The 22,289-nt window shown below is 47.2% G+C and overlaps 1 protein-coding gene and 1 long non-coding RNA gene across 11 annotated transcripts in view; both read right to left on the reverse strand.

Moving 5' to 3' along the window:
* Positions 1-4,746, reverse strand: part of TCERG1 (transcription elongation regulator 1) — a 40,951-nt gene extending 36,205 nt beyond the window's left edge. For 4 of the 10 annotated variants that reach the window (XM_081852033.1, XM_081852031.1, XM_081852029.1 and 1 more), the window contains exons 1-2: positions 4,596-4,745; positions 565-790 (exon numbers count right to left, since the gene is read on the reverse strand). In XM_081852033.1, coding sequence (XP_081708159.1) covers positions 565-790; positions 4,596-4,708 — 339 coding nt within the window. In that variant the 5' untranslated portion in view covers positions 4,709-4,745. Of the gene's footprint in view, positions 1-564; positions 791-1,281; positions 1,404-4,299; positions 4,331-4,595 lie in introns of those variants that run through there. The other 6 variants (XM_081852032.1, XM_081852030.1, XM_081852034.1 and 3 more) reach the window with 5 other exon arrangements.
* A 2,336-nt stretch (positions 4,747-7,082) lies between these two features.
* LOC309336463 overlaps positions 7,083-22,289 on the reverse strand; it is a 69,118-nt gene continuing 53,911 nt past the window's right edge. The window contains exon 3 of the long non-coding RNA XR_014154031.1: positions 7,083-7,386. This is a non-coding gene — a long non-coding RNA (uncharacterized lncRNA). The remainder of the gene's footprint in view (positions 7,387-22,289) is intronic.

The following is a 22,289-nucleotide window of genomic DNA, read 5'->3' on the forward strand; positions in this document are numbered from 1 at the left end:
AGAGGAGGAGTTCTGTTGCACTCAGTCACACAGGGCTTACAGACTAGAGGCTACTGTTAGAAAGGTTGTGACAAAAGACAGAAGTGCTTGGCTTCCAGGGGAACACATCTAGGAAGCTGGGTGGGAAAAATGCTCAGTCATGGAAAGAGTAAGGACTGAAAACTAGACACTTTCTGGAAATAGTGGGTAGATCTGAAAGAAAAGAGGAGGAAACAAATTAGTTGAGAAATAGGAAGAATGGCTGATGAAAACTCCATCAAAGCCCTAGGGAGAAAAGGTTGTGGACTGTTGCCCTAAGCAAGAGAATCAGATGAAGTTTCAGGAAGCAGAAAGTTGGAAGGCTGAGTGAAAAAAGGCAAATAATGATAGTGTTTTTTTAAAGTATATGACAGCAGAGAAAAAGAAAAAAACACCTAATATTAACATAACTTTAATTCTTTGGACAAAAAAGGCGGTAAGGGCTATTGGCAAATGGATGATCACAGTTCTCACTGCTGGAACAAGCACTCCTTCAGACATTAAAAAATAAAACTGATACTGTCCTCATCTAATACATATTTTTACCTGTAGATGTGGAGGTCCCATAGGTGGAGGAATTCCTCCTGGGGGCGGCATTGGAGGCATATTTGGATCAAATGGAGGACGTCCAAACGGAGGCCGGGGTGGTGGTGGAGGGCCTCGCATCATACCAAAAGGTGGAGGTGGGCGCATAAGAGGTGGTGGGCCTCTCATGACAGTATTTGGTGGAGGAGCTGGTCCACGAAATCTCAGTGCTTGTTGTTGAGCCATTCTGTGAGCAAACCAAAATGAACAGTTTTGTCTTCAAATTATTTGATCAACAGAAGGGAACTGGTGTTACAAGTGAACCAAAACATTGTGACAAAGTTATCATGAACCCCAAACTGTTTGGGAGGCTTTGTCCTCACAATTTAAATGACTTGGAAAGCAGTATCTAGACTGGGGATACTTCAAATGGAAAGGCACTGCACAAGCTTCCCTCCCACAAGCCTAAATACAAGTCACCTCAAACACAAGGTGCAATACCCACATCTCTCTTATATTTATATATATCCAGGACTTCTAAAACAACTGATTTTAATAAATACCAAAGCACCCAACAGTTTCATAATGTGAAGGGGTGCACACCACACACTTGGATGGGAACATCTACATCCTTTTCACTTGTAGCCTAAATCAGAATTTGAGAATGCTATCCCCACTGTGCCACCCAGCCCTCTACAGAGGTAGCTTAGTAAATGTATATATAGAAAAAACGTTCACCTTTGCAACCAACAAACGCTCTTCTGATGCTCTCAGGAAAACAATTTTGCCCACCATTTAGTGCCAGTGCAATATCAATGTTGGCATGATGACTCAAAATTGAAAAAAACAAAGGTTATAAGGTGGTGAACGACAACAGACAAATAATTCAACACTTAATATTCAACCTTCTAATTTTGGAAGTTGCATAGCACAGAGGTGTTTAAGAATTCTATTGTTGTATATAACTCGTAAATTTGTGATGTAACACTCAATGGCCACTGCCAACTCCACTGAGATGGTCAAGAGCCACATCAGATTTTTTTGTGTGATAAAGCTATTAAGAGTACATAATATATGCATATTGCATGAGTTACAAAGGATGCACATATGTAAGGTTATGCCTTTAGAACTCAAGCAAGTTTGGGCCTGAACTTTTCCTATCACAGCTCACATGTATTTTAAAAGGAAAAAGCCAAAATGCAGCAAAGTAAACTGACATAATGTGCATGTATTTTGTACATGTAAAATATAAGTCATTTAAAGTTTATCTTATAAATAGGGGTGCCAAGACTGAACACTCTCACTAAGGAAGGTATTCTGCCAGTTCTGGAAAAATACTGTCTACAGAACAGATAGAATTTTATCACAGCACATGCATAGGTAATGAGAATTTGCAATTGGTCTCCATTATTTGATAATAATGAACTTGTGAAATGGAAAATATTATGCAGAAAAATAAAGCATTGAAAAGTTTTCTGCCATGCATTAGTGTACGGGGAAAACTGGTTGCCCACATCCATCCTGGGAAGGACAAATTGGCAGAATCCAAGAGAATGCAAAACTTTTAGTATTTCCAAGACATATACCGTATTTTTCGCCCCACAGGACGCACCGGCCCATAGGACGCACCAGGTTTTTTTGGGGGGGAGAATTAAAGAAAAAAAAATTATCCCCCCCCAGGCGCTCTTCTCCCCGCCGCCCGCCTGCAGACCAGGTCCGGGGACAGCGGGAAGATGCGCTGCGCCTCCCAGCTGTCCCCGGAGCTTGCGGGGCTGGCGGCGGGGAGAAGCACGCGTCTCCCCGCCGTCAGCCTCCAAACCACATCGGGAGACAGCGGGATGGCGGCGTTCATTTTTGGAGGGGAAAAAGTGTGTCCTATGGGGCGAAAAATACGGTAAGTTATTTCATTTCAATTCATACCAAACATAAAAAGCCTCCTCTATAGGTTTCAGAGAGGAGGAAGGTCTGTGGCCTGCTAAAGAGCACAGAGTGTTCTAGTGTGATATAGGTCTTCCTGCCCTCCCTCTACCTCCAGTATTCAGTACTGTTGCCACCAGCCCACCTCTACACAAAGTCTGGCATAAGAGGTAGAATAAAGGCTGGCAACAACTTGGATTGAGGGCTTCTTATCCTACATCTCTAAATCCTCACTGCTTTCAGCACTGCTGCAATAGACTGGAGAAACAGCCTGGGCCTAAGAGTACCAAGTCCACTATATATGCATAGTCAGGCCTTGTTTTGTTTGTCATAATAGGCCATTTCAAAAGGACAATGCCTTTTACTTATGATGCACAGCAATTAAATTGGAACAAATAGAGCCTGCTGCTATGAACACTAGGAGTTAAAAATTCTGTCTGGGTGGGTTTTCCCACTACTCTTATGATTGTTAGTATTTGCAGTGGAATTTCTGGATACAGTGAAAGTCACATTGTACTGCCAATTATCAAAGATACAGTATATGCAAGCAGGGGAGCTGTGTGAAAGAGCAAACTGGACACCTGCACGTTTAATAGAAGTGCAGAAGACTTTCACCAGCTGCTGGAATTATTTCTTCTGCATGACTATTGAAGGTGAAGCAGCCCTGTCTTCTTTTTCACGTAGCTGCAACAAAGACAAGTATAGATTTCCCACTTTAAACTGGACTGCTTCATATGTTTTAAGTGGAAGAGGGCTGGGGTGGTGGCACAACTTCAATCTCAGTTATTCTGTTTAGTCACTAATGATGCTTAATATGTACATTTTAAATATTTGATTTTTCTACTTGTAATTTCTTAATGTTTACAAATAATATTTTTCTGTTAATTACGTTGCTTTAAATGGTGGATCTTTACGGTATTTCATTTGAAGCTTTAAGGAACGTTGCAACCCCCTTACAGATTCTTTTTCAGGAATACAAAGCAGTACAGAAATGACTTTAATAATAAACACGCAAGTATTTCCATGTACGGAAAATCGTCATGCATGCGTTTTACTCTGCATCCATATGTTGGGAAGCTGCCATTCGACACAGCTTTCCAACACATGGACACCAGAAGCGTACCATGCAAAACACAACCCTATATTAATGTCACATGTCAGCTTCATGGTGTTTCCTATGTGGGAACACTTCCTTATGCAGGACCACTGTTAACAGTGAAGTATTCCTTCTGGTTACTTGGATAAAACTTTAGATGTGATCTGGCCAACCTTCTACGCTTGCATTTCAAGTTTTTCACACACACACAACCCTGAGGGGCTTCTCCTCCTCAGTGCAGTCTGGTTACATGAACATATGAAATCCTGCCTTACACTTGAGGCAGCCCCTGGCTTAACAGAATAGATTTAACAGGTATCTGCGGCAGATGCAAGGGTTGTTTTATTTCCTCCCCTTGCCTTCCTCAGATCCTCTTTCCTGCTGAAATACTGAGGCCTTCCACGTGCGTTCCCTAGCTACTACTGAGCCGCGGGCCCCCAGCTGAGGCGCCAGTTCAAGAAGGAACTGGGGAAGAGGGAACCACGCATCTCCCCGCCCGCCGCTCTTGATACGTCGGCTTGTGTCCGGGAGCCGCCATTGGCAAAAGCCGGCTGCGTGTGGGGGAGCAGCCAACAGACAAAACGGGCATCCCGTCCCCAAGGCTGAAGAGCCGTTGGAAATAAATAAATAAATAAATAAATAAATAAATAAATAAATAAATAATAAAACAAGCGAGCATGGAGACGGTACTACTCTGGAATAACGGCGGTTAAAGCGGTCGGGGCGCTGCGCGGGAATCTCACCAGGGGAGGAGCGAGGCTTGAGGTGAAGGGCGGGAGGGCGGACGGGCCGGGGGGAGGGGGAAGCCCCGTGAGGGAGCGGAGGCCGAACGGCCGCTTCCGCCTCGAGACGAAAGGACGGAGGGGGGCGGGCCCGGCGCCGCGAAAGCGGAGCGGGAAGGGCGCTCGTGCCCCCTGCGCTCGCTCGCTCTCCCTCCCTCGCGCGCGCGCTCACAAAAGGCCTCGTGCTCCCGGCTCCTCCTGCCAACCCCTTCCTTCCCCCCGCCCGCCGCCATTCCCGGAGGAGGACTTGGCCTTACCTCATCTCATTGTTGTACCGCTCCGCCGCCCCAGCGTCCCCTTCGCTGCCGCCGCCTGCTCCGCCACTCGCGCCGCCGCCGCCGCCTCCTCCTCCTCCTCCTCGTTCCGCCATCACCAGCCGACTCTGCCGCCGCACACGCCCACCCTCGCCAGGCCTTGCCGCCTCGTCAGTGGCTGCCAGGTGCGTCAATCACATGACGGCGTCGCGTCACCCTGGCCTCGATTGGTGCCTGTCGCCGCCGATTTTGAATGAGAGGCGGAAAGCGAGTAGTGACTGGCTGGTTTGGCTCAAAGAGCATCAAGCGGCGCCGCTTGAACGCGCCCTCCTGCGGCCCGCTCGCTTGCACGTCACGTGACCTATAACCCGGAATTGACCTTGTTTACCTCAAAAAAAAAAGAAGTCTCTGACCACAGAGATAAGAAAATGAAGGGACGCATCCTATTCTTTTGATACGGAACTTCCGGGTGTATGTTGGAGAAGCCATTTTTTCAACCTCGCTGGGTCTGAAGTGAGAGCAGTAAAAGTGATACAGTAAAATCACAATTTTAATGTAGTTCAGCTATGATGGGGCTCCATCGTGTCCTCTCCGAAATGGTAGAGACGTTTAGGATCTTTCTTGCTCAGGACTTATTTCATGCGAAGAGATAATGCGATCTTTTTACCAAAAAAGAACAAATACTTTCAGATTTATTCATTTGATTTATGGCAGTTAACAATTTTAAAACAAATACACCATATAAAATGTAGAGTGACAATATAATCTGGGATTATATTCTTTATGTTTTTTTGCTGCAACAGAGTAACATGCTACCCTTCTATGATTTATAATGTATTTTTAAACATTTTAAAATATAATTGCTATTACAAATGCAAATGCAATCCATTATTAATTAATTAATTAACAAATCACTTCCTAGGAGGCATTTTGAAGCGACCTCACAATACAATAAAAATATAAAACAACTATTGCATATATAAAAGCAAGCAAAAGCTGTTACAGATAAAAATACAATTTCAAATACTGTAAAATGCAAATACTGACTGGGGGGAGGGGGAGATATCCACTCATAAGGCTTGTTGTTTGTGTTGGTGGGAGAGAGTAGTTTTCGTTCACCCTGCAATGTTACCCACAGTTAATATTGCTGATTAAAAGTAGGGTTTTAATTTCAAGCCAAAATACCTCTCAGGTTATACCACTGCTTAAACTGCCATCTCAGGTTCACTCAGAAGCTTGCTGCTCCACTGACTTGCAAGAGAAAGTGTTGTGCTTTTAAATGTTCAAAAACAAAAGATCTTTTTGTTGTTGGCATCTGTCTGAAAAGATACCAGTTAGGAAAAGCAGGACTTTCTTTGGTTGCTGCTACCTTTCACTTCTGGATGAACATAGTGTAGCCCAATCACAAATATAGTCAGGGTGTTGCTAGCTATGAGTCCTGGCGGCTTGACTAGATGCTTGGGGTGATGAGAAAGAGAGTTGGGGCTTGAGTGCCAACTCTTGTTCAGAGCTCTGACTGTCTAGTCTGGCCATCTGGACTTATCAATGGATGTTACTTTTGGTTTTTCTCTTTTGTTTTCACTGGGGTCTGCTGTGGGATGGCTAGCCACAGTTAGTGTCTGTGGGAGCAGTAGTACCAGCAACATCCTCTTTCTGAAATCAGGATGGAATTGCAAGGGCGCGGGAGTGAAAATTCCAGCCCTGGTGGGTAGTGGGAAAACCCTACCAAAACTGGAAGCTGAGGCTGTGTCACGCTACACTTTTTGTATATTGGGTGAATGGCAGACCATAAATGATAACATAAACTCTCAGAGAAGTCCTACTATTTTAAATGGGATTGTACTGTACAGTGGTGCCCCGCGAGACGAATGCCTCGCAAGACGAAAAACTCGCTAGACGAAAGGGTTTTCCGTTTATCGAGGTGCTTCGCAAGACGAATTTTCCTATGGGCTTGCTTCGCAAGACGAAAACGTCTTGCGAGTTTGCTTCCTTTTTCGTAAAACTGTTAATACCCAGGGAATCCGCGCTCCGCAAGACGAAAAAATCGCAAGACGAAGCGACTCGCGGAATGAATTATTTTCGTCTTGCGAGGCACCACTGTATTCCAGAGCCAAGGTTCTAGTTGTCTATTTTTCATTGCAAATATAACAAAGAAAAACAAGAAATGATGTCAGCTCAGGTTAGCAATAAGAACACTCTATCAATCCTAATTTAAATTTGTATATTAATATAGGCAGTTCATAAATCCAAGCAGACACCCAAACACAATCAAGTATGATAGGTTATAATTTCAAATGGAGAAAGGCAGTAAGATCTTCAGACAGTGACCATTGAGTTATGGATGTTGTTACTGTTGTTTAGTCGTTTAGTCATGTCCGACTCTTCGTGACCCCATGGACCAGAGCACGCCAGGCACTTCTGTCTTCCACTGTCTCCCGCAGTTTGGTCAAACTCATGCTGATAGCTTTGAGAACACTAGTGGGTGTTTATTCTTCTAACCTTGACATGTAAGTCTCTCTGCAACCATAAGAGCTTGCAGAATCCACTTCTGTTGTTGATCGTTACATCACAGGAATATAATTTCAAAGAACCAATGTTAATCAAGTTCTTTTCCCTCCATAGTGTAACTCTTATTTTCACTCTTCCTTTTAGCCACTAGGAGATCCCCTTCGTCTGCTTTGGTATGTGTAGACAGAATTATCCATCAAGGTAGCAATGCAGATCTTCTGGGGAGTACTTTACAGCTGTCGGTTTCTTTTGATAGCTTGTCCAGTGGATTGCTTTGAAGATTGACCTGAAAGAGCATTAATGAAATCTCACTTGTTTGCAATACTCATGTCTCTTCTGTGCTAGGTCTTTTGTTAATGGCCTCGTTTCTTGTCTGCTGCCTAGGAACAAGTAATTAGCCAGCAAAGAAGACACCATGTTCTCACACACATTTTCACTTGCCCATAAAGGGTTAGGTTGCATACACAATACATATTAAGCACATGCATTCTCCCCCAAAGAACTTCCCGCAGAGCTACAATCCCTGGCACCCTTAACAAACTATAGTTTTCAGGATTATTTGGAGAAAGTCATGTGCTTTAAATGTTTGTGGGTACTCAGCCCTTTCATCCAAAGCTGCTCACACTGACTAAAATCACAAGCATAAAAAAAGGGAAATCAGCAGAACCCAATGCCAAATATGTTACTCATTGTAAAACGAGTCCCTCCTTTGAAAACAAGTGTATGTTCATTTCTAAATAATGATTTGCCTTGTTTTATTCAGAGAAATTCCATGGTTGACTCTGAGCAGCCTCTAGGCAAGCAGTGTTTCTGGAAGTTGGTTCTTACACTTGTAAGGTTGTCTTGGCACAGATTTTAGATGATGCAGGACAGGAGCGGATAATGAATATTCAGGGAGGAGTAGGTGAGGGAGAAGAAAAAGAAAGGGGGCAGTAAAGAGACGGTTCTGCTTGTTAAATGGAAGCCCTCAACTGAACTGTGTTTTGTTGTTTTAAAGTAGTTTCGTAGTTTTAAAGAGCAAGTGACTAGATGAAGACCTGCCTTGTTTAATTGTCCACCTAGGAAACCAAATATATACACATGTATCTGCTCCTTTGATGTTACTAATGAATGAGCTCTTTTAACTTACTCTGACGGCTGATAATTGTGCTCTAGCTCCTGGGCAAAAGTTATCAGTAATGTGGGTATGCGGAGTGGCCGCTGGCATCAAATATTCATAGAGTCACAGATGGGAATCTACAAAGAGTTAGCGCCGAAACAGGAGCATATTCCCAGCCATTCTGCAGTGAGTGTGTCAAAACATCAAGAGTAACGGGTGATTTGTTGCTACAGCTACATAAGACTGGCATGGTTTTGCTTTTCTCAAAGATTAGAAGGAAGTGCCCTCACCAGCTGCTGTATTTCCAGTTGAAGTAGGTCAAGATATGCCATTGGCTTCTACAGGCAGAAGTGTCGCCTGCACCATGTTGTTCTTCCGACTGCGTTTAGTCCTATGTTCGCCCACAACTTAACATGGATGATGGGACATTGGGAGCCCAAAGTGTGAGAGGCAGCAGCGGCAGTTCAGGTGAGGAAGACCTGCCCTGCAAGAGGACTAATATTTGTTTTGGCAGCTGTTTCTGGGCCAGAGTAAGATCTGCTTTGGCCCAGAGGTTCAGAAACAAAAGAAACCACTGGAATGTCTGAGATCTTTTTGGAAAAATGTGTATACACAGTCTAGCTCCTCCCTAGGTGTCTATTGCCGATGTGGGGATCCAGGGCACAGTCCTTCAATGGCTGCGCTCGCTTCTCTCTGGTCGGGGACAGAGGGTGGCGTTTGGGGGCGAATTGTCATCCCGCCATTCCTTGGTGTGTGGAGTGCCCCAGGGTGCGATACTCTCCCCGATGCTTTTTAACATCTTTATGCGCCCCCTCGCCCAGCTTGTCCGGAGTTTGGGGCTGGGCTGCCATCAGTATGCTGATGACACCCAACTCTATCTGTTGATGGATGGCCATCTTGACTCGGCCCCAGACACACTGATTAGATGCTTGGAAGCTGTGGCTGGATGGTTACGTGGGAGCCGGTTGAAGTTAAATCCTTCGAAGACAGAGGTCCTCTGGCTGGGACGGGACGATATGGGATTGAGGGGGCAACTCCTATCTCTTGTGGGGGTGCAATTAGTGCCAGCACCGTCCGTTAAGAGTTTGGGTGTAATCTTTGATACCTCCCTCTCCATAGAGGTGCAGATTGCAGCTATAACGAAGGCGGCATTTTTTCATCTCCGCCAAGCTAAGCAGTTGGCTCCTTACCTCTCTTGCCCTGACCTAGCCACTGTGATCCATGCGACGGTCACCTCCAGACTGGATTATTGTAACTCACTCTACGTGGGGCTGCCCTTGAGACTGACCCAGAAACTCCAGCGGGTGCAGAATGCCACAGCGACACTCCTTACGGGGTCTTCACTGTGAGATCACATTCATCCAGTGCTATACCAGCTGCACTGGCTCCCGGTGGAGTACAGGATCAGGTTTAAGGTGCTGGTTTTAACCTTCAAAGCCCTATACGGCCTAGGACCCTCGTACCTACGGGACCGCCTCTCCTGGTATGCCCCACAGAGGAACTTACAGTCTTCAAATAAAAACATCTTGAAGGTCCCAGGCCACAGAGAGGTTAGGCTGGCCTCAACTAGAGCCAGGGCTTTTTCGGCTGCGGCTCCAACCTGGTGGAATGCTCTGTCACAAGAGACAAGAGACTAGGGCCCTGCAGGACTTGACATCTTTCCGCAGGGCCTGCAAGACAGAGCTGTTCCACCAGGCCTTTGGTCAGGGCGCAGCCTGACTCCCTCCTTTGGCAATCTTTACAAAACTTTAGTTTATGGTTGCCATCAATTTTGATTTTAATTAATTTTTATAATGTTTTTATAATGTTGCACTGTTTTAGTGTTGTTAGCCGCCCTGAGCCCGGCTTCGGCTGGGGAGGGCGGGATATAAATAAAATTTATTATTATGATTATTTTGTTGTCTTTTTAAAGGTATTATAAGTGACCCTGAAAACCTTAAATAAAAAGGTTGTGGGTGCCTTCTACTCAGCAGTAGGAGGGAGAAAGGGTTGTCAAAAAGATTGTACCTCTCAAATCAGGGGTGCCGTAACACAAATTGATTAATTCATTCATTGACTAAAAGTCATGGAAGCAATTGACTTGCCCTGCAAACCTATGCATGCCGTAAGCCCCATGGTAATGGAACACTCCTGCAGGCCCCATGGCCTCCTCCGGCAACTGGAACAGCTACGCAGCATTCCCGGGAAGGACTCCTGATGTACTGGGACTCAGAGCTGCTCTCTTGTGAGCACCCGGTCTAGCAGAGTAAAGGCAGCGCAGACAGAGGTGAGGAGGTAGCTGGGCATATCTACTTTATTTCTACTAATTACAGATTAAAGAACATAACAAACACATATGAGAGGAGCAGCCCTCATACAGACACCCTGTCTTGTCACAAGACAGAGCAGAAAGAAAAAAGCACAATAGTACCAGAGACGGAAGTCACACAGACAGGCTTCCTTTCTCACGGAACAGAAAGTAAACAATAGGATCAGATGATCCTTGCAATGGGAGGAGTGAAATACTAACATATGGAACACAGTGCGTCTTACTCTCAAGTAGTCATATCTTTGTCATTTATTTAAAACATTTTAACCTTTTGTTGCGTCAGACCAAATGCCCATGGTGGCACACAGTCAACAATGCGATTAAAAGCAGCAGCAGAATTAAAAGAAACTATGCTGCTAGGTTTCTTAAATTGGAAAAGTGATACAGTGGTACCGTGGGTTAAGAACTTAATTCATTCTGGAGGTCCGTTCTTAACCTGAAACTGTTCTTAACCTGAGGTACCACTTTAACTAATGGGGCCTCCCGCTGCCACCGCACCGCCATCATGCGATTTCTGTTCTCATCCTGAAGCAAAGTTCTTAACCCGAGGTACTATTTCTGGGTTAGCGGAGTCTGTAACCTGAAGCATCTGTAACCCGAGGTACCACTGTATTTTTCATGTCCACTTTAGGGCTGTGCTTGTTAATTCAGGCTGGCCCAAAAGGGATGTCTTCTTTGAGTGCAAATAGGTGTGGGATTGGAGTGGGAAGCTGATCCAGATTGAGATGGCAGTGGGAGTAAAAGAGCTAAAGTCCCTTCCCTACCAAGGCAGGATCCCAATCTAGATTGCCACTCTCATACCTGTTACTTTATAAAGCCATTGAATGGTGCTTCGTTGGTTTGGTTTTTATTCACATAAACTAGGTTTAGAGCTCTGGAACAACCTGCTGAAATATACTCAGAGTCGCAAAGTGATTTCATGCTCTTTATTCAGCTCATAGTGGTGAGGAGGAATGAATGAAAGTCCCCTCAAAGTATCTGCTTTATATACATTATTTACACAATGGGCTGCACATGATTGGCTAATTCTGGAATTCTACTGTAAGCCAATCAGGTTGTGGATTCACTTCTATCTGGAGCATGATTGGGTGGTTCCTGCCAACCAATCATATTGCTGCATTGTTCTAGGACCAATCAGACTGCTGCATTCTGAATCCTATTGTTCTAGGACCAATCAGACTGCTGCCTTTTGGATCCTATTGTTCAGTACATAACACCCCTCCCCTCTAAGTTCCAGTCTTGCCCGGGAGGTCGCATTCATAGTCCTCAAGGTACGCCGGCGGCCTACGTGTGCGTTGTGGCCTGGGGTGTTCCCTGGTCCGGGGTTCAGGTTCTGGCTCGTGTTCCAAGGATGCTGGCTGTGATGGGGCTGTTTGGTCTGGTGCAACCTGCTCGCTCAGTCGTAGTTCTGGTTCTGGTGTCTTTTCGGCCTCACGGGTCCTCTCTGTATTTACTGATTCTGCCTCCCCTGCTTGCCCCTGCTGCTCTATGGGCCTCACTGCCCCACTGTTCCCTTGGGACTCCCTTGACCTGTCCTCCTCCTCCTGGTTTTCTCCCGGGAATCGTCACCGTATCTGGTCGCAGTGGCGGCGCCAGCATTGCCCCCCATCTGTTAGCACCTCGTACGACACAGGGCCAGTGACCCTGGTGACTGTGGCGGGTACCCATGCAGGGCCTGCCCCAAAATTCTTTGCGTACACTGGGTCCTGGGCCTCGAAGGTCCGGGGGTTCCTGCCTTCCCCCACCCCTACCTCATCCTGAGCTCTATCGGGGTGAAGGCGGTCCAATCTGATTGCAAGGCACCGACCCATTAGTAGTTCAGCGGGGCTCCAGCCAGTCGTTGAGCTGGGGGTGCTGTGCTGTGCTAGAAGGAATGTGGCAAGGCGGTACTCCCAATCCCCTTGCGTCATGCGGGGAAGGGTGTCCTTGGTGGTCCGCACCATGCGTTCTGCTTGGCCATTGGTGGCTGGGTGGAATGGCGCCGAACGGATGTGGCGGATGGCGTTCTGCGCTGTGAAGGTTTGGAATTCTCCTGACGTAAATGCAGTCCCGTTGTCTGAGACGAGAGTGTCAGGGAGCCCGTGGGTTGCAAACAGCCTGCGTAGGACCCGGATGGCTGCGGACGTAGAAGTGGACGGTACCAGTGCGACTTCCAGCCATTTGGTGTAGGAGTCCGCCACTATGAAAAATGTTTTCCCCTGAAAGGGGCCAGCGAAGTCCACATGCAGGCGTGACCATGGTGCTCGGGCGGACTCCCAGGACTGGACTGGGGCCCTTGGGGGGATCTGGGCGGGATTCTTGGCAGGCCTGGCAGTGTTTGACCCAGGCCTCTATCTCTCCGTCGATCCCTGGGCACCACACATAACTCCTGGCAAGGGCTTTCATTCTTACTACCCCTGGGTGTGTCTCGTGTAGGGCTGTGAGGACCCTTTTGCGGAGGGGCTGGGGAACAACGACCCTGCTTCCCCATAATGGCACCCCTTGTGGGCCGACAGTTCATGTTTGCGGGTTGTGTAGCCGGCGAATTCTGGCCCAGGGCTGCTGCTGGGCCATCCCCTCCACACCCAGTCCAGGACCCGGGAGATGACCCTATCTTTCTTGGAATGGTGTGCAACTTCTTGTGCCTGAATGGGGCGGTCGGGAAGCAGCTCCAGGCTCATAACCTCTTGTGCAGGTGCTGGGTCAGGGCCTGTTTCCGGTAGTGGTAGCCTGCTGAGGGCGTCTGCATGGCCCATCGCCTTCCCAGGGCGGTGAATCAGTGCATACTGGTAGCTGGCAAGGAAAATTGACCACCTGAGGACGCGAGGAGACAGCACTTGAGGGGTCTGCTTTTCGGGGGCAAACAAGCCCAGCAACGGCTTGTGGTCAGTCACCACAGTGAAGGGCCGCCCGTACAAGAAATCATGGAATTTTTTTACTCCCTTCACGATTGCCAGACCCTCCTTGTCGATTTGCAAGTAGTTCCGCTCGGTTTCGTTGAGTGTCTGGGAAAAGTATGCCACCGGTACCTCTCTTCCATCCGGGAGTTGGTGTCCCAGGACAGCGCCAATGCCATAGGGTGAGGCGTCGCATGCTAGCACAACTGGCAGCCTCTCGTCGAAGTGTGCCAAGACCGAGTTTGAGACAAGCAAGTCCTTGACTGCCTGGAATGCGGCCTCCTGGCGCTGGCCCCACACCCAAGGAGCCCGCTTGTCCAGGAGTCTGTGTAGGGGCTCCGCTACCGCCGCCTTGTGGGAAAGGAAGGAATGGTAAAAGTTCAATAGTCCCAAGAAGGCCTGAAGTTCAGTCTTGTTCTTGGGCGCTGGGGCATCACAAATGGCCCGTACCTTGTCCCCAGTTGGGTGGACCCCTTCTGCATCCACCATAAATCCCAGAAAGTCCACCTGAGGCACTCCTAGTAGACATTTTTTCCGCTTCACCTTGAGACCCGCCGTCTGGAAACGGTGCAGAACGGTGCGGAGGCGGTCCTCAAACTCCTCGGGTGTGGGCCCGGCAATCAACACATCATCGAAGAAGGGGGTGACACCAGGAATCCCTTTAAGGAGAGAGTCCATTAGATTCTGGAATATGCCTGGTGCCACGCTGACCCCGAATTGCAGCCGCTTTACCCTGAACGCTCCTCTGTGCGTCACAATCGTCTGTGCCTCTGCTGTAGCCTCATCTACTGGCAGCTGTTGATATGCTTGGGCCAAGTCCAGCTTGCCAAAAATTTTCGACCCAGCCAGGGTGGCAAGGACATGGCTGACCACTGGCACTGCGTATGCATGGGCCGTGAGGGCCTTGTTTATGGTACATTTGTAGTCTGCGCAGATGCGGACCGAACCATTAGGCTTAACGGGTGTGACGATTGGGGTTTCCCAGGGGGCATTAGGCACCAGCTCCAGCACTCCTTGCTCCACGAGTCGGTCCAATTCCTCATCTATAAGGGGTTTCAGGGCGAACGGGACCCGGCGGGCCTTGAGCCTGACCGGTCGTACTGCTGGGTCAAGCTGTAGAGCAATGGGGGGGCCCGTATACTGTCCCAATTTCCCATCGAAAACCCCCGGAAATTCCTTGCATATGGCGTCCACGTCCACTTGTAAGCTCATGTGGTTCACCCCGGTGATGGCTAGCCCCAGTGGTCCAAACCATGCCAATCCCAGTAAGCTAATGTAGGGGCCCTTGACCACAAGCAAGTCCAGTTGCCGCGTCTGCCCTCTGTATTGCACCCTGAAGGTCCCCACCCCCATTGTGGGGACCTTACGTTTCTGGAAGTCCCGGAGGGTGAATGGGGCCGGCCTGAGTTTGGGACCCCCAGTAGGGCACAGTTTCCTTAAGGTCCTTGCCGAGATTATGGATAGAGTTGAACCCGTGTCAAGCTCCATGCGGCATGGGGCCCCCTCTATCCGTACCTCTACATAAATTTTCTCTACGTTGGGGTGGGGCAACTGGTATACCTGGAAGTCCGTGAGCTCTGTTGAGTTGCCTTGGTGCGTTGGGCCCCAGGACCTGGGGCTCTTGGATGGGTCATCTGATGCCTGGTGTCGGGTGGGCCGAGCCCGACACACCCGGGCGATGTGTCCCAATTTTCTGCACTGCCTGCACTCTGCGTTGCGGAAATGGCAGGTCCTCCTCTCGTGACTTTCTCCACAGCTTGCGCAGTTCCCTCCTTCTCGTCGAGGCAGCTGTGGTATGTGGGCTGCTTGAGTGCGCTGCTGTACTCGGTGCACCTCCTCCCTGTCGGATCCTGAGTCGTAGGTGAGGTCTTCGTGGTGGACCCTCGGTTGGGACGGCTGGCTCGGCCGTGCCTCTTGCGTCGACCTCTCGGCAGCTTCTGTTGCCAGGGCCTCCTCCAGAGCGACCTGGAACGTTAGGTTCTTCTTAGCGTAGAGGCGTCGTTGCAGCTTCTCATCCTTCAGGCCACCGACGAGGCGGTCACGAAGCATGTTCTCCAGCTCTGAGAAGTTGCAGAACCGGGCAGCTTGGCGGAGAGAGGTCACAAACCCAGTTATGGTTTCCCCAGGGGCTTGCCGCTTTGCGTAGAAGGCATTTCGACGAGCCACCACTGAGGGCTGTGGCGAAAAGTGCCCCTTCAGCTCTTCCATTATTGTTTTGTATGGAACAGTAGCGACGTCTTCAGGTGCAAGGAGAGCCCGGGCGATTTCAAACGTCTCCTCTCCGCAGACGCTGAAGAATATTGCCCTCTTATTGGCGTCTTCTTCATCGGTGATCCCTTTGGCTTCTAGGAGGAAGGTGAAACGGGAGGCGTACGCTTCCCAGTCTCCAGATGCTGGGTTGAACGGCGAGAAGCTGCTGTCGGTTGCCATTCTGAGTTCCTTGGGTCCCGGAGCTGAAGCCTGGATACACGGTGCGAGGCAGCGGTGCGGCAGGTGGCGGTGCTGCGGTGTTGTGTGTGGCAGTCAGCTCAGCGGGATCCCATCCTCGTCGCCAGTGAAATATACTCAGAGTCGCAAAGTGATTTCATGCTCTTTATTCAGCTCATAGTGGTGAGGAGGAATGAATGAAAGTCCCCTCAAAGTATCTGCTTTATATACATTATTTACACAATGGGCTCCACATGATTGGCTAATTCTGGAATTCTACTGTAAGCCAATCAGGTTGTGGATTCACTTCTATCTGGAGCATGATTGGGTGGTTCCTGCCAACCAATCATATTGCTGCATTGTTCTAGGACCAATCAGACTGCTGCATTCTGAATCCTATTGTTCTAGGACCAATCAGACTGCTGCCTTTTGGATCCTATTGTTCAGTACATAACACCTGCCATCCCTTGTAGTTCCTGCTGGGACTGTCAACACTGTTGCCAAGTTCAACTGAATATACAACCATACAACAAAAGCTCAAAATCTTTCCACCCATAAGAGCAGTCAAAATCCTTCTAGCAAGGAGAGCAATGTATACTTCCCCTCACGCCTTTGACAGAATGCCACTGTTAAAAAGGAGGATGGGTGTTGTTTTTTCTTTGCAAGGTATTATGGGAAACCTATGCCAGCATCAAATTCACCACCCACATGAAACCTAGCCATCAGGATTGCCTGAGGATAGGAAGGGCCTATTTGGTTTTCTGGCTACCACGAGGTCATTGGATTGCATTCTGTGATTGAAGCAAGGTGCTTTGGGAATCAGTGCGCACGAAGCCTTCTGTGGGAGCCAGAGGCAGCATCAGCCTCAGGCATACAGTGTTGACTTGGCAGATTTCCCCTTTCAGCCTCGTGTCAGCTTGTCAGCCCCATCACCCAAGAACAGTTAAGCAAACAGTTTATTAGCACGGCATTTTGTCTGACCACTGACCCATTCTTTGAGGAGCAATAAAATGCTTTTGTGGTATAGTAAGGTCTTGATCCTCCGCATGTACGTTGACACATTAATAAGTTCCACTGATTTCAGTGGGACTTACTCTCAAAGTTAGCATGCACAGGACTGCAGCCAAATGCTGCGACCTCAAGCATATTTACTTGGTCATTAGTACCATTGAGTTCAATGGGACTTACCGTATTTTTCGCTCTATAACACGCACCTGACCATAACACGCACATAGTTTTTAGAGGAGGAAAACAAGAGAAAAAATATTCTAAACGAAAGAGTGGATGTATGATTTTTGTGGTTCATGCTGTGGCCACAGACATGTGATCTGACAGTGAGTTTGGAGTAGCCCAATGCAAAAATCCTGAGGATCCATGTGGATCCGTGCTTTGTAACCACGTTTTAAGTGGGGAGGGAAGGAAAAGGACTCAAGGGACAAGGAGCATGCGTGGGGTGGGTGGAGAAGGATGCTGCTAATAATGAAGAAGAAGAAGAAGAAGAAGAAGAAGAAGAAGAAGAAGAAGAAGAAGAAGAAGAAGAAGGGTATAAGGGGAGAAGGCTCCTCTCCTCTCCCACTTTGCTCCTTTAAAGCAAGCAGGCTCTGCTTTTCTTCCTCATCCCCGGCTTAGCGAGCTGAAAAACTTTGCTGCTATCTAGCAAGCTGAGTGGGGAGGAGAAAGGGACAGAGAGCCTGCTTGCTTTAAAGGAACCAACCAGACAGGAGCCGCTTACACTCGTGTAAGCGGCTCCTCTCCTCTCCCGCTTTGCTCCTTTAAAGAAGCAGGCTCTCTGTCCCTCTCTCCTCCCCACTCAGCGGCTCTTCTCCCGCTTTGCTGTTTCAAAGCGAGCCACCGAGGAGGGAAGGAAGGGGAACCATGGATCCTCTGCTCACGACTGCAGCAGATTCCCCCCCCCCCCATCCGTAGGCATTCCCTCCATAACACACACAGACATTTCCCCTTACTTTCTAGGAGGAAAAAAGTGAGTGTTATGGTGCAAAAAATACGGTACTTCCTCATATGTGTATGTAAGATAGCAACCGAGCAATCCAATCCTAAGCCTACTGAAAGTAGTTCCCTTAACTCTGCATAGGTCCATGCTGTTTGTTAGCTTTGTCTGGAGCGCACATGACTATGAGAATTTCAGTGCTGGATAAGTCAAATTTTGTTTAGTTAGAAATGTGCGGGTTCTGATCCGCATTTTATTTTTACAGCATAAGATACTGAAATTATTCAGTCACTTCCATTTCTTTGGCATGTCCTCGTGTGCTAATGCATGGCAATTGCCACACTTATTAGTGCCTTGACGCACAGAGATAAGGTGTCCTTAAATACCTCTCCTTTCATTGTGACTCTTGGGAACCAAATAAAAATGTTATGAGCACAGGTAACTCAAAAGAAAGGTCCAAAGAGTGGTAAACCAATTGGAAAATATTATGAGATAAAGGCTGCCTGTATTAACAAGCTTATTTCATGCCTAGACACCTAATTCCTGCATGGAGGGCTGCCATCAAGTTTTCTTTGTCAGAGTCGAGCAGAAGTCAATATAGTGCATAGATAGGCACTGTGACGTTTTCCAGATGATGTTGAATTTCAAATGCCAACAAGGCCAGGGATGATGAGAGTCCAACAACATCTGGAGTGCCACAGCTTGTCTACCTCCTACAAAAATTATTGGACAGAATAATCATCAAATTAAGTTTGTACACCAAAGAGGATTTGGTGTTGTGAATACGATTGTTTACAGAGGGTGTGCTTCTACCTTCCTTCCAGAGTGCCCCTGTAAGATTGAGAGGAGGGACATTGACATCCTCCCCCCAAAAAACCCAGACAAAGAAAACTGGTGAGTGTTGTAGAGATTCAGAGAAGGGCCTTAGCTCAGTTGCAGGTTCAGTCTCTCGTGTCTCCAGCTGGGTGAGAACCTAGTCTGAAATCCTAGAGGACACTGCCACTCAGTATATCAATGTTTTTCAACCTTGTGTCCCCAGATGTTGGACTACAACTCCCACAATCCCCAGCTACCTTAGCCAATGGCCAGGGATGATGAGAGCTGTAGTCCAACAACATCTGGGGAGGCTGAAGAGCACACAGTTGTGGAAGGCACAGGACCCCCTATATTGTTCCTGGGAGACGGGACCTCCCCTTGGAATTTTCAGCTATGTGTATTTTGAAAGGTTTTTGTCTGTACCCGTAAAGTCTGGAAGGAATTTCATGCCTGATTCCACAGACTGCAGTCCATGGCTTGCAGGCTGCAAACACTTGCAGCTCTGTACCAACTCTGTTCTCTCGTGTAGTTTTCTTCCATGTGCCACTGCCTAGCCCCACTTTTCCCAACAGGAAGGAGCTGCCTTCTTTCAACAATCAAGAGTTTCTAAAGGAACGTTTGATGGGACCGTGATAAAACAGCGCTCCTGTTCCTTTTGCTTTGATATTATGCTTTGCTTCCTTTCATTTTTATTCATGTATTTTGCTTAAAACCACTGGCACTACAAGAGTGTTGACAGCTTGGAGAGTGATTGTCAGTCGTCTGTGCAGATCGAACAATCCACTCTTTGCCATTCAAAGAGGCCCCTCAGGTCCCAGAAGCCAGTTTTTCATCAGCTGCCACATATACAGCAGGTGACATACTGCTGCTGGTGGTGGAGATGTCTCCAGAGAGGATGAGATTCAGAGGCTGCCTCCAAGGATCAGCAGGAAGGAAACTGGGTGTGGTTCTGTCCTTGTGCGGAGACAGAAGTGTCTGTCCTCTCAGCTGTAAGGGGTGGGGCGAAAGGAGGTGGGAAAAGTCTACACTGACTACCTGGCTTCTGCTGACTTCAGTGAGAACTGTCTGCACCAGCTCCACATTGCCATGACCCAAGATTAAAACATTTTTAGGATGGTATAGCTAAGTCCCAAACAGTGAGGCTGTCTTTGTCTAAAACCTTTAATCCCCATATCTCACAGGTTCTCACAAAAGTACCTTACTAATGTATTAATTAGAGTGTGCAACATCTGCAAGGCCTATTTTCTCCCCTAGGGGTGTATACTGGCCCTAGTCAAATGCAAGAGACCCCACCCATTCTTATCCAGTTGTTCTCTGCTTAATGTTTTTCCATAGCTATGAAGAAACAGAATGTGGTGGAAATTATTGGCCTGATATGCCAGTATTTGACTGTTTTCCCAAGCAATACTTAGAGTTGCAGCAGAGATGTCACAGGGATGAAAGCTCTTTGTTGCTTCATTAAGAGAAACAAACTACATGTTACACCAGAGGTCAACTCCAACCTTTTTGGACCAAGGGACACATTTAGAAATCTATGGAACTCATGGGCACCACAAAACACCCATCTCATAGTAGAGAATCTAGTGACGCTCAGAACCCACTCCCCACCACAAGCAAAACACTGACACTCTAAAATAATTTTAAAAACTGTCAACACTCTGAACTAACCTCCCAAAATCAAAACAAACAAAAACCAGAAAAAGCCTAAAATTGGGAGGAGTGGGGAGCCTTGGCACCATGTTAGGTTCCCATGTGTTGCATGCACATATAAATGACCCCCTCCCCTTAAGAAAGGTGGTCACTTTCTCAAAGCACTTTCTGAAGATCTCCAGACAATATCTCAGTGTCCATTGAAAGAATGTCAACTATTGGCCACCTGGGCCATAAGCAAGCAATCACCCTAACAAAGGAACGGCTCCCTGCAGCCATAATAATATTTTAGTTTCCTGAATAGGCAATACCACATACAAACAAGTGATACATGCACAAATATACAGTTGCCTACATGCATCTCTTTTACCTACACTTTTAATTCATGGGTTTTTCACAGAAGATGGTCTGTGTTACTTCCCCCCCCCCCCATGTTTGCTAGCAATGCATTCTCTCCGACACTAGACGAGTGCATTTTAAAGAATATGTACAGACTTCTAATCACCTCACATTTGAACATGTGCAAGTGTGGTATTCAGCTATGTTTTACCTAGAGCACACCTATTAACCAGCCTAAGTAACTCACTTCAGTTAATTTCAGTGGGTCTATTCTGAGTAAAACATGGTAGGGTACCGCCATTATGTATTTCTTATTTCAAACTGGGCCTGAGAATTTTGCAAGTCTGTCTGCATCAAATGTGATCATGAACCTTGAATTATTTTGGGGCTGCCGAAGCATTCTGCGATTGATTACATGTTAAGGAGCAAAGTTCTAAAAGAATGGTGGCTTGTAATATTGTCTTTGCCTCTGGCCTCAACTTCTGCAAAGACTCGCTTTCCAAATAGTGACTCTGCCCCAGTGGTTTCCTCATCTGTAACATGCAAATGGTGACAGTTTGCCCAAAAGGATTTTTGTGAGAGTGAAATACAGCGACACAATTGGAAAGCACTTTGTACAATGAAAATATCCTGTGGGTGAGAAGCATTAATAGTATCAAACAGCTGTGATTCCCTTACAGGTCTCTTGAAGGTATTATGGGGCCAAGCCCCTTGTTCTTTTTCAGGGCCTTTGGAGTTCTTGTCACTATCAAAGCTGCTTGCTTTAGCTTCCTGTGAAAATGAAGCATGTTTAATTCTTTAAAGTCCCTGTCATATTGACCTTCAAGGCAATAAGAACCAGTGCACAAAGCTCTCAGAGCCTCTGAGGAAGCTTACAATTATAACCTATTATCTGGAGTTTTCTGATCCAGATCAGTGAAGTTTCAAGCGCAGCTAAATAGGTTCAGAGACATTGACATCTTGTCATTTTTTCACCCAGATTTCAGGCTGAAGTTTGATGCTGAATTAAAAATTTTGCCCTGGGCTGTCTGGAGGGTCTCCAGACTACAGCAGTGGCAGCATCTGCCATGGGAGACCCACAAGTCCTATTTCGGACTGTGGGCAACCTTCAGCTGGCAGATGAACACAGAAAGAACAGCAGGGGTGTGTGTGTGTGTGTGTGTGTGTGTGTGTGTGTGTGTGTGTGTGTGTGTGTGTAAGAGAGAGAGAGAAGCAACTTTTGGGATGGGTAGGGCAGGCAACCTGCTTTTCTGACTATATTACATCTGCAAATTCCTGAATAAAATAATGTTTCAGATATTTTGGGTGGATGTTAGGGTGCTGTGAGTGGTATAATGCAGTGGCCTAAAATGGTATAATGGGTGTAAGGCAGATCAAAACATACCACAAATTGTTTGTGTGAGAGAGAAGAGAGGGGGTGAAGGGGGGGAGAGAGGGGGGGTGAGGAAGATGTCCAATATTGATATACAGTTGGCCAACTGTATTTCTCCCAAACTCAAGAGATTATCCTGAATCTGCATAATCAGATTAACAGATAATCTGCAATTTCCTTTCCCCTTCCCAATGCTTGGCCACAAGAATTTTCAAGCAAAACTTGAATTTTATCATTAAAATTGATAAAACTTAGAGGGGGGGGATTTTCTGTGGACTAGATCGTGTTTCCCTCTGTTGGCACCACCTCTTGATGTTTATAAGGTATCTCTTGCCTTGCACACCAAAACACCCT

This window comes from Podarcis erhardii, assembly GCF_964252035.2.
Source record: "Podarcis erhardii genome assembly, chromosome: 2".
Classification (NCBI taxonomy): Eukaryota; Metazoa; Chordata; class Lepidosauria; order Squamata; family Lacertidae; genus Podarcis; species Podarcis erhardii.